This window comes from Gigantopelta aegis, chromosome 4 (genome assembly GCF_016097555.1).
Source record: "Gigantopelta aegis isolate Gae_Host chromosome 4, Gae_host_genome, whole genome shotgun sequence".
Taxonomy (NCBI): domain Eukaryota; kingdom Metazoa; phylum Mollusca; class Gastropoda; order Neomphalida; family Peltospiridae; genus Gigantopelta; species Gigantopelta aegis.
Window position 1 is genome coordinate 42,681,438 of NC_054702.1, and position 17,857 is coordinate 42,699,294.

A 17,857-nucleotide genomic window follows, 5' to 3' on the forward strand; every position below is an offset into this window, starting at 1 on the left:
AGTGAGCTCTGTGATGAAAATGAAAACATTTGACTGATAACAATGGTTAATTTAAGCTTACCGTAACAGCTTCTGGCTGGCAGTGGAAAATTATGGTGCTTGTTATGTTCTTGCCTCGTGTTTTGCCATTCTTGTCTGTGCATTGTTGGGTTGATGTGTACTTTACCTCCAGCTGATCATCTGAGAACAATAAAATGTTGTACTTAAGTCCGAACCACATTGTTAACAACTATGATAAATTACTCTCCTACCTTTAATGACAATTAGAGTGTCCCCACACTTTGTCCAAATTTACACAGATCGTGAAAAAAACATTGTAATGACACAGATTCCACATGCAAGATTCTAACCATGTCACCTAAATTGACTTAGCTGAGATCTCCTATGGCAAAACACATGCAATTATTTGCTGGAATACTCTTCAAGAAGGGTTGATTGATATGATGTCATATTAATTATGTCACATACTTGGGAGGCTTCCACCTCTCTTGAAAAGTATTCCATAAAAAAGCAAAAATGGCAGACAGTAAAAAATTACATGTAGTTTGTCCTAATAGATCTCAGCGAAGTCAATTTAAGTAACATGGTTATAATCTTGCATGTGTAATCAATCTGTGTTATTGCAATGGGGTTTTCATGATCTGTGTAAATTTTCACAATTTATGTTTGGACACAAAGTGCAGAAAATCTAATGGTAATTAAAGGTAGGAGAGTAAATTATCGTAGTTGTTAACAATGTGCTTCAGACTTTAGCTAAATATTTGATTTCTGATTAGCACTGCCCATTAGCACTTCTTGAACTCCAGCGGACAAACGTATCTGATATAACTACTGTCCAGCACCACCCATTTTAGTTCTGAGACTAAAACAACATGCAAGGGTGCATCTAGGATTTTGAGAAAGGGACGGGGATGTTTAAGTCACAGGCTGTCAAAGTGTAGCAGATGTTATAACACAAGCAACAAAACCTACACAGACAAAATATTACCAAGCAAACATGAGCATGTTATAATGTACTGTATGAATGTGTGTTTGAGTGCTGGGTGCAGGTAGACACATCTTTTTACTTTACTACCAATTTAACAGATAGGCAGGCAGCTTAATTTCTCCCCACTAATCAGAAAGAAAGACATGTTTTATTTAACGACGAACTCAACACATTTTATTTACGGTTATATGGCATCAGACATATGGTTAAGGACCACACAGATATTGAGAGAGGAAACCCGCTGTCACTACTTCATGGGCCACTCTTTCCGATTAGCAGCAAGGGATCTTTTATATGCACCATCCCACAGACAGGGTAGTACATACAACAACCTTTGATATACCAGTCCCACTAATTGGCTTCAAACTGACTGACCCCATATAATAACCAAGTCCTCAATTCTGCTATAGATGTCTTCAATTTCAACTCCACTTTAACTCAGTTTAAACTACTAACATTTCAGGTTTGTAAAACCTTAAAACTATAAAACCTCAAAATGTTTTTAGTCCTCAAACAACGAAAATTTTAGAAAACAAAAATTAAGATTCTCCTTATTCTTAAAGAACTAAACTTCATTTGCGCCAGACAGATTTGAAAAAAAAGTGCACTTCCTCAGCATGTTTGCTTTTTCCTTTGCTTGTTGCTGTACATATTAAGAAAATTTCACCCAGCAGAAGACATCATGATTGTGATTTTACTCCGAAAATGGTAACAAGTCATTTCATTAGTCAATTCAATAGACACCAAATCAACTGGCCAATGAAAACTCCTAATTAAAACAATATTAAAAAACCCCCAGAAATGAGAACACCATGAAGAAGATGACAAAACCTCAGATGGCATTCAGGAATGTTCGGATTTGATCGCGTATTTGGTTGACATGTTTCGAATGATTACGAACTGGATCAGGAAGTCTTTGTTTTATCAAGACTACACCTAGCTACAACATCAATGTTTATAATATAAATGTATGTTAGAAATTATGGTAAGCTGATATGTACCAGTTTTGCAAACCTCGAGCAAGTTTTTAATGTGGAATAAATATATGCAATACAATTATTAATAGTGGCTCATATGTTATAGAAAAAAGATTAACTCCATTATTTTTTAATATTTAAGTCGCCCAAACAGGACTTTGGTCGTATTTCGTGACCTGGCCACAGGCTGTTTCGAGACATGCAGCCTAGTACCAACTCCCACCCAGAGTAAGTTTTAACGACTCAGTGGGTAGGTGTAAGACCACTACACTCTCTTCTCTCTCACTAACTGCTAACAACTAATCTCACTGACCTGGACAGACAGCCTAGATAGCATGCTTAAACCGTAATTAGATATAAGCACGAAAATAAGTTGAAATGAAATGAAATAGAAAAACCAATGTCATATCCTGAAGAGAAACAGAAATATATGACTTCAAATAACTCCTGGAGGAAAGATACCTGCCACGATAGTGGATCCAAACCTACACAGATGGCTCAGCATGCGGAGCTACAAGAAATGGTGGTGGTGGAATCCACATCAAGATCCCAAATCTGCCAAAAGTCAACATATCTATCCAGACTGGGAAAGCACGTACAAATTACAAGGCAGACATCAAGGCCCTCGAGAAAGCAGTAGAAGTTCTGAAGGATATGCCAATCACCGACAAGCAAAACGTTGTACTGCTCACAGACACACTTTATGTCCTGCAATCTCTCTCACAGTACAATGAAGAACTCGTCCAACTAACAATATCACTAAACCAACTTGCAGCATAAGTCAACAAGCTCATCCTGCAGTGGATCTCTTCACACTATAATGTACCAGGCAATGAAAAGGCAGACCAATTGGCCAAGGATGGTTCCAGTGGACATCAAGACCAAATACCATCCTCACACAAAGAAATTTAAACAATAATTAAACACTCTCTAAAGAAAAAATGGCAAAGTGAGTGCCCAAACTTCAATTCAACAGACCCCATCAACAACCTCAGTCGAGGGGAACAAGTTACAATCTTCAGACTGTGCACAGGACTCCTATCTGTCCCTGTGAACAAGCAACAGAAACTGTTGAACACATCCTACAATACTGCCAACAACATAGCCAACTCAGAGATGCTCACTGGCCAACACCGAAAAACACATAAGAAAAACGTTTATGGAGACCAGGAATCCCTCCGTGTTACTGTGAGATTCATCCTGGCAGCAAACATTTCCCTGTGATATCATTACAAAAAGGAACGAAAAGAAGAGAAGAAGACTTCAAATATGAGAAAAAATTCAAAATAAAAGAATTTTTGTTTTGACCAGTCAAATGATGTGAATGGAATCCTGAAAGTTGGGGGGAAAACCCCCCAACTACATTGAAAATAAGTTATATGTGTGGTCCTGGATGGCACTAATAAATTATTCTTTCTCAAATTTGGTACCAAATATGAAATATCTATATGGAGTGTGTTGTGCCTGGTATAATAGGCAACCTATTAATAGAAAGAACAATGTTATATCCTGAACAGAAGTAGAATTAAAGGGCTTCAAAAATGTGGGAAAATTAGAAATAAAATAATTTTTGCAATTTACCTAAATACGTTTTCCTCTTAAATAAAATAAAGTACAGGTCTAAAATTTGGAATTTGCATTCACTTCTTAATGCGAAACATATATTATTGACAGGAAGAAAAAAGAAGCAAAACTGAGCAACTTTGAAATTTATGACATCATTAACCTGTCCATGGTGGCTCTCTCACTGACTTTTTTATTGGGTAGGATAAGTTGGTTGTGTTGCCTTGGAAAAAATCTCCATGTCAGTGATTTTAATTTTGAGATACACCCCTTTAAGTGGAAAACAGCAAAATTCAAAATTGCCACCAGATTGAAATCATGGAGTATGGTGAAAGGGCCAATGTTGTTGTTTGACTAATGGCACTGTCAGTCATGTCATTGCAGGCATTTTGAAGAAATCACTGAATTAAAAATATTGTGAAGTAGTGTGTATAATTCATGGTGGTCACTATATGCAAACTCATACTTTATCATAATTTTGACAACTATTAGGTAAGCCAATTTGAGGAATTTTAAGTGACAAGGTGTTTTTTTATGAGAAAATAAATTTACCTAGGTGCACAAATGTGTGTGCAAACTAGGGTGGTTGCAATATTAACTGTAATAATCCAGAAGATTACAATAAGGATCCACTGCTTAGGCACTCAGAGCCCTAGTAATAATTCTACTGAATCAATAGGTCTCCGACGCTAGACACTTGGAGACCTAATTAATAAAACTAAGTAAACTAACCTTTAATAAAGTATTTCCTCCACTTGTAGCTGCCCAGATTTCTATGGTAATTGGCATCCCCCCGTTTTTCCTGACATACAGCAGCCCCAATGCACACACTAGAGGATGACGTGACTTGGTCCACTTTCAAATGACCATCCAGACTGATCACATACATGAAGTGATTCTTGCCATCACTTTCCAGTGCAAAATGGTTTCTGAAAAAACATGTCATTGAGCATTTGTTTGTGATAAATATTAGCTGCTTTACAGTAAATGTATGTGATATAACATCAGAAAGTCATTCTTATAAAATTGATTGGGAGAGCGAAACCAGGTCAACAATCACATCACGTGATCAGTAGATGAAAATGATGTGAATGACCTTTTGAGTACTAGAGGTCATCAGGTCCTTATAGTAAAATGTGTTGCAAGTAATTACTTTTGAGTAATATTTTGAAGTGATACTACACACTACACTGTTCTTACAGCAATGTACAGCATTGTAGCATATGGGTACCCTGATGAATTGATAACCGTAAATTCATAGATTGCAAATAACAAACATCTTCTGGGTTTTTTTTAAATTTGCAATAAACACTGATCCTCAGCTGCCAGTATCTTTGTAGATTTAAAGGCACAGATTATCCATTAACGTTTTCATATGTAAAAACAAACCCTAAAACATTCCACTCATAGCGATGCTACAACAACGGTTCCACATGACTTCAGCTTACCTGACCTAGAATGTGTATAAATTGTCCGCAGCACTCTATGGGTTAAATAATTATTACTTACTTTAAGTTTGTGAACTTCAACACCATTTTGAAAGAGCACCCTAGGCTACAACATTCTAAAATTAGAAGTTCTACATACCCATTTGCATTGTTGAATTTGTGAAGATCAATGGTTCCTCCAGATTTAGGATCAGTAATTATACCATTCACCTCACTAACGGGCATGGCCTGGCTGAAAAAACCCACAAAAGAACACAATCTATAAGGCTTTATTCTGCCTCAAGCTAGCTCTGCAAAGCAGCACTCACCATTCACCTTGAGAAGCATAAAGCTGATATCTTAAGGCAGTAACCGGTCATATCTATTCCAGTAATTTGTGTACAATCAATACAGCAAAGCTTTTGTAGCATGATGTCATTCTTTGTAAGATGCTATCTACATTGTATGACATCGTAAATCAATATTTAAGTTTTGTTATCATTCTAGAACACAAAGATTTATATATATATAACAAGATGTGTAGCAGTATGTAATTGAAAATCTAGTCTGTATTTCTGGTCACACAGAAATTTAACTAATCATATCTTGCTGATGGTATATAGTGATTGCAGGATTAAACAAAATATTTAATCTTTTCTCCAAACAAAACTAGCATTCTGAGAGTACTGATAAAGCAATACATGTCCCACACCAGGACCAACATTTGTTTGCATCTTCCAAGTTCAAGGGGCATAACTCTGTGAAAAATGGGTAAATCACAATTAAAGTCAAACTGGATCTGTAACAGTACATGATAAAGTTATATACCAAATGTCAACTCAATACCTCAAGGCACTGTGAAAAAACATCCAGAAAACTATTTGTGGGATAGACTGATGGATAGATAGACAGACAGACAGACAGACAGAAGGGTAGGGGACTAATAATTGTTTCATTTAGCTATCATCATTAGAAAACTCCAAGAAATCAGTTAATGCAATGGTCTCACTGAATCTGAATAACACGATTTTAGGCCATTATTCTATTATGTTTTCTGGCAGTCAGCTCTCATGCACAGACTTTTAAAAGTTTTGTTTGTAGAATTTAGTAGTGTCAGGTTACCAATACTGATTAATATGAATATTTTAATACCATTACCTCTCTTTAGCACAAGCTATTCGAGTTTTCCATTCAAATTCAAAAACACAGTCAGCTTCATTTTCCGATCTGAAAAATGAGAAGCGAATAGTGTACCAATACCGTAATTATGTTTTATAGGTAAACATCTAGGATATTGGACCAACTAGGGGTTGAATTTGGGGTTTTTTGGTGGCATGGTAAGTGTTGCCTCCAGCTTAATAACAAAAATAAGGGTGCTAAGACAAGTTGGATGGGTACCAAGACAAACTTTTCCTTCAAGTTTTATCAGACAAAAAACAATTTCACCCTCATGCCTTGGTCTCTAGCCTATGCAGTTTATTAGAAAGTTAAACAAAACAACAACACTAGAGCACAATGATTTATTAATCATCGGCTATTGGATGTCAAGCATTTGGTAATTTGGACATACAGTTTTAGAGAGGAAACCCGCTACATTTTTCCATTAGTAGCAAGGGATCTGTTATGTGCATCATCCCACAAATAGGATAACACATACCACGTCCTTTGATATACCAGTCATGGTGCACTAGTTGGAACGAGAAATTGCCCATTTATTACATAACGATTCCTTTTCTCATATTTCCAATGATAATTTCACTATTTTTCACAGATACAATATGGACTGTATGTGAAGGGCACAGTGGTATACCAGGTAGGGCACCACAGCATTTTTCTTGCCGTCGACAAGACCCGATATTCAGAGCACAACAGCAAGTAAAGAGCAACCACAGCAACGAAACGCAAACATTTTGTATTTTAATATTGTATGTAAATCAGATGAAAATCATATCAGAATGGACTATGGGTAATAAATAGAAAATCTAACTCGCTACTCAGTAATTAAATGAGATTCCATTTTGTATCATGTTTATATGCCGAGTCGCTTTAGCGAGGGAAATAAAAAGTTATTTCATGAGGGACGTAAACATAATGTGACATTGTAGCGTGTTTAACCTTCTGACTACTGGATTAATTTTTGACAAAAACCACTTTGAGTGGGTACAAGTTGACAACGTTTTCTCACATATTTTCATTTAAATTTTGTTATAAATTATAAATGCATAAAATAATGTTCATATGTGAAAAGTAAGTACTATTTTCGTGGGGGTTTTCTAATTTATATTTTTGATCAGTTGATGTGGTTTTAAAATATTCCCAAAATCCAGTTCCACTTACTTACACAAAATTTGGGATTAGCTGTCCGGTATTTACAGCCACTATTCCCAATGATTGTTTTCCTGACCATATTTTTGTTGGAAATGAACTACAATTTATATCCCAATATTTCGTGAATATTGTTAATGGTAAAACAATCAATTTATTATTAAATTAGCTGTCACAATTAGTTATTGATTCCTCAAAATGACCGTGACATTCCGCCATTGTTGTGTAGAAAACCAAACTAAAGCTACCATACTCTCAATTAATCCTGTTGTTTTATTATTATTTTTAATATGAATTGGGAATGCACTGTATACAGTGTACAGTATGTCAACTTGCCTGTACTATCCAGAAGGTTAATATCCTATTTATAGAGGCACTGATACCTATCTGAAACGGAATTCCCGATTTTTTTCCAAAACATTATTTAACTTTAAATAGCGCATTTGATTAATTAAAATTTATTTTTCGAACTAGAAACTATGGACACCGACATCTGCCTGTGCTACACTACAACACTAGTACCTTTGTATGTTATGCCAAATGTTTAATGTAGAGTATCTAGACGTTTTACCAGTCGTGTTTTCTTCGCTTATTCCGGCGATTTAACGGGGAAAACCGAACATTGTGAGCTAAAATTGTCCGATATTTACTCAAGTGAAAGATATATTATGTTATGTTTGCTTATTAATTTTTAACATTTGCGGCATTGCCATATTTCCGATCTCAGAAAAGAATGCAGTAATTGCATATTGTATGCCAGGCTTTGTTCAAAATAAATTATACAAGGGAAGTGGTTTATAGTGTGATCGTTTGTAATTATTTTCCCGATCATATCGTAAAGAAAACCGAAAATGTCTGAAGTCTGTGTTGTGGCGTATTCTTGTTTAAATTTAAACCAAAAATAAATACAAACTACTGACATGTTTTGCCTCATTGCATATTTATTTATTTTATACCAGCAATTAATTGCGGTGTGTGTGTGAAACAAAAACAGAATTTGTTTAATACTGAAACGGAAAAAAATGGAATTTGTAACATTATGAAACGGAAAAGGGAAAAATTTGAAACGGAAAATCAATGCCTCTATATTTATTACCCATAATCAATTTTAATTTGTATCCCTGTACTCATTTGTCTTACATTCCAGTAAGGTTGAGGTGTTACGTCCCACTTTATGACGTCCCACTTTAGTTCATATCAATGTTACGTTCCATTAGAACATAAAGATATTTTTAACCATATGGGTAATAATTATAGGATATTAAACAAGCTTTGATTTTGTATCATGTTTATGTCCCGAGTGAAATAATTTTCAATTGTCACGATTTAAAGCTAAAGCTTGTGACAATTAAAAATTATTTCACTGAGGACATAAACATGATACGAAATGGTAGCGAGTTTAATATTCTATTTAGTACCCATAATCTATCTTAATTTATATCACTCAACTTCTTTGGTTTATGTTCCTGTAAGGTTGAAGTGCGCCAATCGCATTCTAGTAGGATGTATCACTTTGATATGTACGCAAATATTTTTAAATATATGGGTAATAATACTGTTTATTTTGTACTTGTGAACCGAATTTGTCCTTCACTCGCCAAAGGCTTGCTAAGGACAAGGTAAACAGCCTAAGTTGTTGAGTATTCTCTAATTGTAAACCTGGGTATGAACACTGGTCCTCCAACTGTCTCAGCACATTTAAACTTGATGATGGTTTTGGCCTGTGGGTTGTTGCTTCTCCGGCGATTGTGTGAACATGCAGGTTCCCCTTCAGTGTATTCGAGAACTATTGTCTGACCATCAGCTAGGTAACAGAATTCACAGGTTAACATAGATCAAATAACATAACAATCTTTTCATTAGTATTCTAACAATATACAGCTTTTCATGACATTTGAGGAAAAAACATCCTAGACTTTGCTTGGAACTCTTATTAACATGCTCATATACCCCAAAGGTTTCAGGCACATCCATCCCAGGTCTGGTCTCTGGCATGGCCAGGCAGCTGACCTGGGACGGAGAACCTCCTAGAGGAACACAACTCTGCACCATGCAACCTGAGTATTTAAAAGCACTATCTTATCTTCATAAACTGGTTCATTAATTAGTAACATATACATTACAAATAAATATATCATCTACCATAAACTGATGTTCATCTCAATGCAATATTTTTTAAAACTTTAATTTTATTTAAGGATTTTAAAAAATTTTGAACATGTATGTCCAAAAGTAAAAACTTACAGTCCATGTAGAGTTTCTGACTGTCAAGGCGTCCAAGCATGTCAATGTTGGGTCTGTGTGGATTTTTTCTGCATACAGATGCATGAGCTGGACAACCTTGATGAAGGGCGTTTCCATGCAAACCTTGGCAGATGTTAATCCAGTATCTATTATAATTGAAAGAAATATGGTACAAATAATTTTTAAGAAATCCAGGAATAAAAAGTCAAATTGCCAAAATTAAAATGGCACAAAATTTTCTATTCTAATAAGATTCTGGAGCTGTCAGTGAGATTTTAGTAACCTCAAATGTCACACCAATCTTTAATGTGACATCTGTGACATTACATGGTCACCACCAACTGTCACCATCTAATGTCACAAAGATGCAAGTCTGTGGGCCGGACCATCCAAATTTAAGTTATTGGTATCATCTGGGAAAACTAAACTTCATGGTGTTTTTCATAAAGCTGAACATCTCAGTGATACATTCTGATATGATAGACATTTTGACCCAAATTTTCATGGTCAAATAACGGTTACCATTTGTGTTGTTAATCACACACATTGAGTGCACAGGTAGATTTTTCAACCAAAATAGCTTATATTGTTCTATTTTAGAGTGATGTCTACATATTGGTACTGCTGTAGTATTTTTAATTTCAAGGGTGGATCAAGAATTTATGTTAAAGGGGTGATTTTAGGGGTCATAAGTGGGTGGGATTTTTTAATTTTGGAAAATATTACCTAAATAATGTTAATACATTTTCACAATAAAGGAAAGTGCGTTCATGCTGTCACATATCTAAATCTGCACTCATTTATATCCAGTAAGTAAATGAATGAATATTTAATGACACTAAATACACATTGGCTATTGGGTGTCAGACAAGGTAAGTATATGGAAATATCATTTATATAATTATGTAAAACCACAGTGTAAAGAGATGTGGGAAAAAGTATAATACAATACAAATATCAAGGTAAGTATATTTTAAAACTTTATATAGAAATCAGTGTTATAAAAAGTTTAAAAATTAATTCTGGGTATAATGACATCTTCATTGTATCAATTAAGACATTGTGATTGTGGAATGCATTTAAATGCCTCTAAGCTTATCGTTGGTAGGATAATACTCTGCATGGAGTAGTAATTAAATAAAAAGAGAAGACAAACTTGTAAGAGAAAGAGATTTAAATGGTTAAATTAGTGCTTTTCAGTTACATTTCATTATTTCTGAAAAAGGCTACATGTGGAAAGGTGATTTTTTAGAAAACTCGTCCATGAATTAGCAGTACAGACGGTAAAAAAGAAAAGAAAAAAATTATAGACTGTAAAAGTTGCACCTTTTATTCAGAGGCCACTTGTCTTAAATGGCTGCTTTTGACAACCTCTTTGTATGGACGCTTAAGAAAGGTCTTCCTCCTGACAAAAGTTGAAGTGACTTTGCTCTATGATTTTGACCTTGCGTAAGCCCTGTGCATTGATTCTTGTATGACTGTGTATCTTATATTTGAATAAAACATCTCTAATACAAATTTAGGTAGTGTTATCTCTATTTAGTATGACTGTTTCAAGAAACAAGTACGATTCTGAACTTAATTTACATGACCCCCTGGTAACTGAACCACCATTCTTGATTTAGTTCCATGTGTGACATTATCCTTCCTTATTTCTACCTTACATATAAAAGAAAATAAGCAGACATGTTGCCGTGAATCTCACATATTCCCTTGACTGTCTGTGTGATTCCAGCTGCCCTTCTCGCGTGACAGGATCTCCAGGTCGTATTTCACATCCCTGTATACCAGGCTACAATCCTCTATTACTGGTGGACACACAAGCTTAGTCTTCCAGATGAAAACAGCATTGCAAGGAGCATTCTGAAGCATAAGAGAGTCCAGTTTCATATATTGTAAACAAAATTCTCAAGTACAAGAGAGCCCAGTTTCATATATTGTAAACAACATTCTCAAGTACAAAAGTTCATTTTCATACTCATTTTTGAGTTAATTTTTATAATTACTGTAGATTCTGAAATTAATGCGATCATAATATTAATGCGGAAAATGCGAGTTTGTGTTATTCACATTAATAATATGATGCATTTATTTCTCTGTTTTGTCTATGTGTCCCACGTTATTAAAACAAAACAAACAATAATGAATATTCTAATATATTTATAAAACTCAGCTGGAAAAACAATTCATTGTAGGCGAGTCTGACTAATTGTTGTCCAGCAAGCTACATGTATGTGTCACACTCCTTAAAACAAACATGTTAAAATTATAATACTGTACATTTATAAAACAGCTGGAGCACAATTCATCGTAAGTGAGACACACTAATTGTCCAATAATCCAGAAAGATGCCAGACGTGTGACAATTGCAGGGTCTTTGGCCACCCTGTCAAAAGCCGATACGATCCATTGTACGTGAAAGCACGCTAATCCTGAGGTTAACTGTTTCTTTGTTTTCACAAGTTCAAGTTCGCTGCAACTTAGTCGCCATACCACTGGGTGAATATGGTCTTTCATTAGGACTTTGAAATATGTCTACATTCTTAGGGAGATACAGTTATAATGATACATATATGCTACTGTTTAACCAGATTTAGGTAACTGTACACGTTACGTAAATGAATGCTGCAAAAAACACTTGGGACTAAACAGGTTAACTGATCTGTACACAGACATGTTAGTAAGTTGATCTCATTGAAGATGCCTATAACTAGGATTTAATCAAAAAGTACACAGAAGTGTGTTGCTAGGAAAGTAATATTTCAAAGGGAGGCCACTCACATTAATTTCAGGATCTACAGTATATTGTAAATTCTGAAAGAGTTAATAATCATACATTGTAAACTAATTTTTTAAATGCACCAGAAAACAGTTTTCAGTGTGAATTTTCCACTGATTTTATATACGACACGTACCTGCATAAGTGTTGGCTTGCTTCTGTCAGCTGTGTAGTCACACTGGAACAGTATTTCAGTCTTTGATTTTCCAGTTTCTGAATATAATAAAATTAGAAAATTTAATCCAATGGTAATATTGCTGTTCCAAAGGTTGCACTAATTAACAAGCATCTGTCTTTAAAGGGAGAGTAAACTCAAACATGAGCCTTATGTTTTGGAAAGATACATACCTGGACCACCAACACATACTGACACTTTAACAAATGAAAAATGCGTAATTTTAGAGTTAATAAAAAACGTGATTATTCCTGCTAACTGGGGGCAGCCATTTTTCTTTTCTTTTCGAGGTGTCCGGAATTCTAGCTTGGGGCCTAGTGACGTCAGCTCTGACCAACTCCTGTATGAAACGTTGTAAACAGTCATTTATGACAAAGTGCTTCGCTTTTATCATCCTGACTTGTAAAACAACATAAATGACTTGATTACTATTTAAGTAAATATATTTCAATTTGCATTAATAGAATGAAATGGGGTTATAGTATTTTTCTCTTTTAAAAAATCCAAAGAAAAAATACATATTATTAGGCCTATTGGTAGGGTATGTTGGAGCAAAAACGACCACTCACGATACCCAAGTGATAATTTTCTTTTCTTTGGGACTATGTAATTGGTAAGTTTTGTGATTTTAGATGGAAAAGTCTACTTAATCAAGAGTTTTACAGAATTATTTACAGTAATAAAACAGGATGGCTGATAATGTCCATTACGATTATAGGGGTGGCTGCGTGGTTATACCATAATACTGTGATCTTCATAAAAAAGGCACATATTTTGTTTGTGTCTAGACATCTTGACCGGTGACCATCAAAGATATACATGTGACAATCAGGAACCACAGGTACTGGCCACGGAAAGAAAAGAACAATTAACTAAGAAAACACTCTGATTAACATTTCAGTACATGGGATAATGTATGGACGAAACATAATACAGTTATTTCGACACTTTGACAATGGTGGTTTATTCTGTATTGATGAATAATATATACTTATTGCTGGCTTACTAGGATGAATATTATTACAGAACATTGCTATGCATCTGCAAAAATCAGGTATGTTTTGTTTCTTCAGTTCTAAGACTAATTCCTGACGTATTCACTGGGATGATACAAAATGGCTGTGCCCGTTAAATATAATAGCTGTCACATTTAACTGTTTTATTAATTAACTATATGATTATACTTGTTGATATTAAGCAATAATGTTCATTATATATCGTTGAATATGCCTACCAGTGCAAAAGCCTTGCTTAAGCATTCCTTTAAAGGACTCTTTACATATTATCCATGGGGCCATGGTCCCTCCACAATTACACTTCTTTTTCCCCCCACCCCATTTTATATTTGCCTGTCAGACCATAACACATGCAAAAGTGGTTCATATGCTTGTAAATCAAAGGAATGTTCAACAACCTCTCAACACATTTAAATAGCAACTATTTGGTGTCTAATACATAAATTTGTTACTTGACACTTCGTTTATATAGTATGTGAAGCCTCCCACTGCCACACAGGCTACTCCTACTGAAAAGGCAGCAAGGGATCTTTTACAGGGCCAGTTAACCTTCTGAGCATGTGAAATTTGATGATTTTCCATGACTATTACCTGGTTTTCCATTACCAACCTTTCACACATTTTACCAAGTAACAGGCATTAACGTTTCCTATATTATCACTTATTAAATTTATTATTATTACATATCTCAATATTACAATGTTTTGTGTTTTCATTTGTTGCCAAATTGACAAATAAAAACAAAATTCCTTGACAAAAGCCCCTTAAAACAATGCCTTTATCAATGGCAATCTAAATATTGTGTGGTGTATTTAAAATCCAGCTAACTTTGACAGTTTTGTGATGTCACCTCACAACCTTATAAATATAGTAATTTTATTTAACAAATGATTAGTGTATATGTTTCACCGCAATTTGTATAAACTGCTTTCAATCATTTCCCACAATTGCAATGCAATGCATGCGTGCTCTTGACCATGTGCGAGAAATTGTCAGACTGAAATAAGTAGACAAAACCAGAGTCAAGAATGGACTGTGTCACACAGTATGACTGTGCATAATTGTCAGGCAAAGAGTGTGCACATGGTTCTTTCCATTCATATTTTTGATTATCGAAAAAGTATTTGCTGTTAATTCTTATAATTAATGTTAGCTGCATAATTTAACAAAATATATTTTTAAAATCATTTTGTTTAGCCTTGAATAAGTTTATAGTATCATTCATGTAAACTTCATCATGTGTGGCCTAGGAATGCAAACTTTCATCGATATATAGCTAAGTCAAGTGACAGCACATCATGTCAATTTGTTAAATGATGTCATTTAAAAAGAGACGTCATTTCCCCAGTTTGTGCAATTTCATGTCTTGTTTAGTTATGTTAGAAGTAATTCTGTCCGATTTTTGTTCATCGATGTGAGGTGTAATAAGTAGAATACTATACTCGTACGCAAAAGAGACCATTTATATTTCAACTTGTATCTTTTCAATTGTACATCAGTTTGTTTTCGTTTGTGATGCATGACTGAAAACACACTCATAATATAAATGGACTTTTATGGAAACTCATTTAGTATTCTCCATGCAAGACCTTTTAATGGTCTTTCTAGATACATTATGCGGACCCTTTATCTGTTTAAAAAAATTAACATTTTTTGTCTTTTAGTATCATCCGTGCTGTTACCACTGAGGTTAACAAATCTTCAATAAATGGCTCACCACTGTATTTACACTCTTTTCCACCATTTATCGTCAGTTTGAGGATTTCCGTGGAAGCCATCTCAAACACAGCCTGATCTGCCTTGCCGAATGACAGCGACTGCGTACCATTCACCAGACAGACAGCAGAGCCCCGACACCCCGGTAGCTTATCATCGTCCATGTGACCACACACCTGTACATAGTACTTTGATCTAGAATGTCGTGAAACTGGCACCTACAAAAATGAAAGGAATGTTTAACAAATTTGGTGTCTAAGGTTGATGAGAGTCACTTTTTGCACCCTTGTTTTGGCTTTGTACACAGTAAATAAAACATATCCAACGGTAATGATATATTTGACAAAAGGTACTTCTTATTTCTTTCATCTTTTGAAACTTAAAATTAATATTTTGTCCAGAATTACGAAAAATAAAAAATACCAACCTGTAAACAAGCGTTGTCCGCTTGTTATAGAAATTTGTCACGAGTCAAGGTTAGTAGACCAGTTTTTATTTTAATGTGGTGAAGCATTGTAATAATATAGCTAATTTTGAAATTTTATAACGTCAGTATTCCAATGACGTCACTTTGAATCTCTTTACAATAACCATACACTGGGTACATGATGTTTCTATTTTAAGAATGCTGGAAAAATTTCAATGCAAAATTGCTGTTTAAATTTTTTTGTTTGAACATTACTAATGAACCTGAACGTGTTTGAAGAAAATCTTGTGATTAAAAAATTGTACCTTTTACGAAATATTTCAAGTGAAATTAGGGTAAGATATGCTACATTTATTGTGTATGAACCCAAAACAAGGGTGCAATAAGTGACTGTCGTCGACCTTAGCATATGATTATTTTGACATTTGCTCGAGAGAGAAAGAGAAGAAACCCATACAGGCTACTCCTATCAATGAAGCAGAAAGGGATCTTTATGTGCATGTTCCCCATAAACAGGACAGTAAATACCTTTGCCTTTGATGTACAATTGTGTGGCACTGGTTGGGATGGGGAAAAGAACCAACCAAGAGGGTGATCAATCCTGTGACCACTGAGCAACATCCAGTCCCATCACCTAGAGATTATAACATCATACCTGGCTTATACATAGTTAAAATTCTGTTCAGATACTTGATTTATTTTCCCACAGATACAAACATGTACAGTATTGCTGGATTCAGTTATCGAAAACTGTCATAACTCAAAAACCATACTATTTTGCTTTGAGCAATTTAAAAATGAAGCTGTGCAATCTTGATCATGACAACACATTTGTTTATGGAGCACTTTTTGAATTAATGTAACTTATATTTGAACAAGTTGCCTATCAGCCTATAGAGCTCTGCTATTTAATTTTCAATTTTGTAAGTTGAAAAATGCTAATAAAACTTGAGGAATTCCAAAATATCTCTGTTAGTTTGTGGACAGTGCCCCAGAGAATCATTGTACCATGTTTCAGAACATTCCAATCGAAACTATATATATATAAAAAAAAAAAAAAAAAAAAAATTGACGGACATCGATTACTCATTTGACTATTTTCAAGACAAAATGGCTCTAATTATCTTAAATACCAATCGATACCTCAGTACTGTTAAATACCTCAATGGGATTATTTAGTGAAGACAAGTCATATACAAGCTTGGTGAATGGATTAGTGTATTTGCAGGATTTGTTTTCTTTTTCACGAGTATCACCATGGCAAACGACCTCTGTCTCCCAAACAAAAACATACTGGCAGTCCTCAGTGACAGCATCCAACTCTGGAGTACCCTGAAAGAAAACAAAATCTCTATGCTGTTCAACTGTTACATAGGACACAATATTTCATGCAAACGGTTGTTCTGTTTGCATGTCGATTAGACAACTTTAAATTCCTGTGAACTGTCAATAGGTCATGTGGTGAACTGTTACAGGTCCTCAAATCACGTCATCAAGTGCATGTATCAAAGAAACTGTTCGAAAATAACTTGCCATAAAATATTTTGCTCTAAAATATTTTGTTTTTATTTTGCAATTACAAAGTAAGGGTCAAAGCAAGTTTTAGGTAATTGATTAGGTTACGCAAATACAGAACAATGGATTACATAGATACAGAACAATGGATTACATAGGTAAAGATCATATGAACAGACTTCAGATTACCTAAGATTTTGAAACACTGTTACCTTAAAAGGATATTAAGGTCATTTAAGTAGACATCATTTCGGTAAGCAGAAAAGGAATGTTTGCTTAATGACATGCATTTCAGCACATTTTAAACTATATTGTTTTCATATCTAACATATGGACCCAGCTGTTCAAAGCATAGTTAAATTAAACCTGGGTTAGTCTAATGGTTTCTTTTTAATTCTTTTTGCATAAATACAAAATAAACTTTAGATTTGATTATATATGAATACATTTAATTGTTCTAAATCAAGTTTCAATACTGTTTTTCATTATTATTTGTACTGATTCAGTCCTTGGTTTTGAATATGTTTGTTAACCACTGGTTAAGCTATCTAGCATTTGAACAACTGGCCCGTGGTGTTTGCGACACATGGTCTAGACAACAAGAGAGAAAAACCTGCTGCTGCCACATAAGCTACTCACACCAACTGTAGCAAGGGATTTTTTTATATGCATTTTCCAACAGGTGGGAAAGTACATACATACTGT

At 34.7% G+C, this 17,857-nt stretch overlaps 1 protein-coding gene across 1 annotated transcript in view; it reads right to left on the minus strand.

Moving 5' to 3' along the window:
* The window catches only part of LOC121369845 (cation-independent mannose-6-phosphate receptor-like), an 83,435-nt gene that overhangs the window by 12,935 nt on the left and 52,643 nt on the right, over window positions 1–17,857 (minus strand). Inside the window, exons 30-39 of the mRNA XM_041494921.1 lie at window positions 16,799–16,969; window positions 15,212–15,428; window positions 12,440–12,516; window positions 11,230–11,387; window positions 9,525–9,670; window positions 8,940–9,084; window positions 6,114–6,182; window positions 5,116–5,208; window positions 4,261–4,457; window positions 62–180 (exon numbers count right to left, since the gene is read on the minus strand). Coding sequence (XP_041350855.1) covers window positions 62–180; window positions 4,261–4,457; window positions 5,116–5,208; window positions 6,114–6,182; window positions 8,940–9,084; window positions 9,525–9,670; window positions 11,230–11,387; window positions 12,440–12,516; window positions 15,212–15,428; window positions 16,799–16,969 — 1,392 coding nt within the window. The remainder of the gene's footprint in view (window positions 1–61; window positions 181–4,260; window positions 4,458–5,115; window positions 5,209–6,113; window positions 6,183–8,939; window positions 9,085–9,524; window positions 9,671–11,229; window positions 11,388–12,439; window positions 12,517–15,211; window positions 15,429–16,798; window positions 16,970–17,857) is intronic.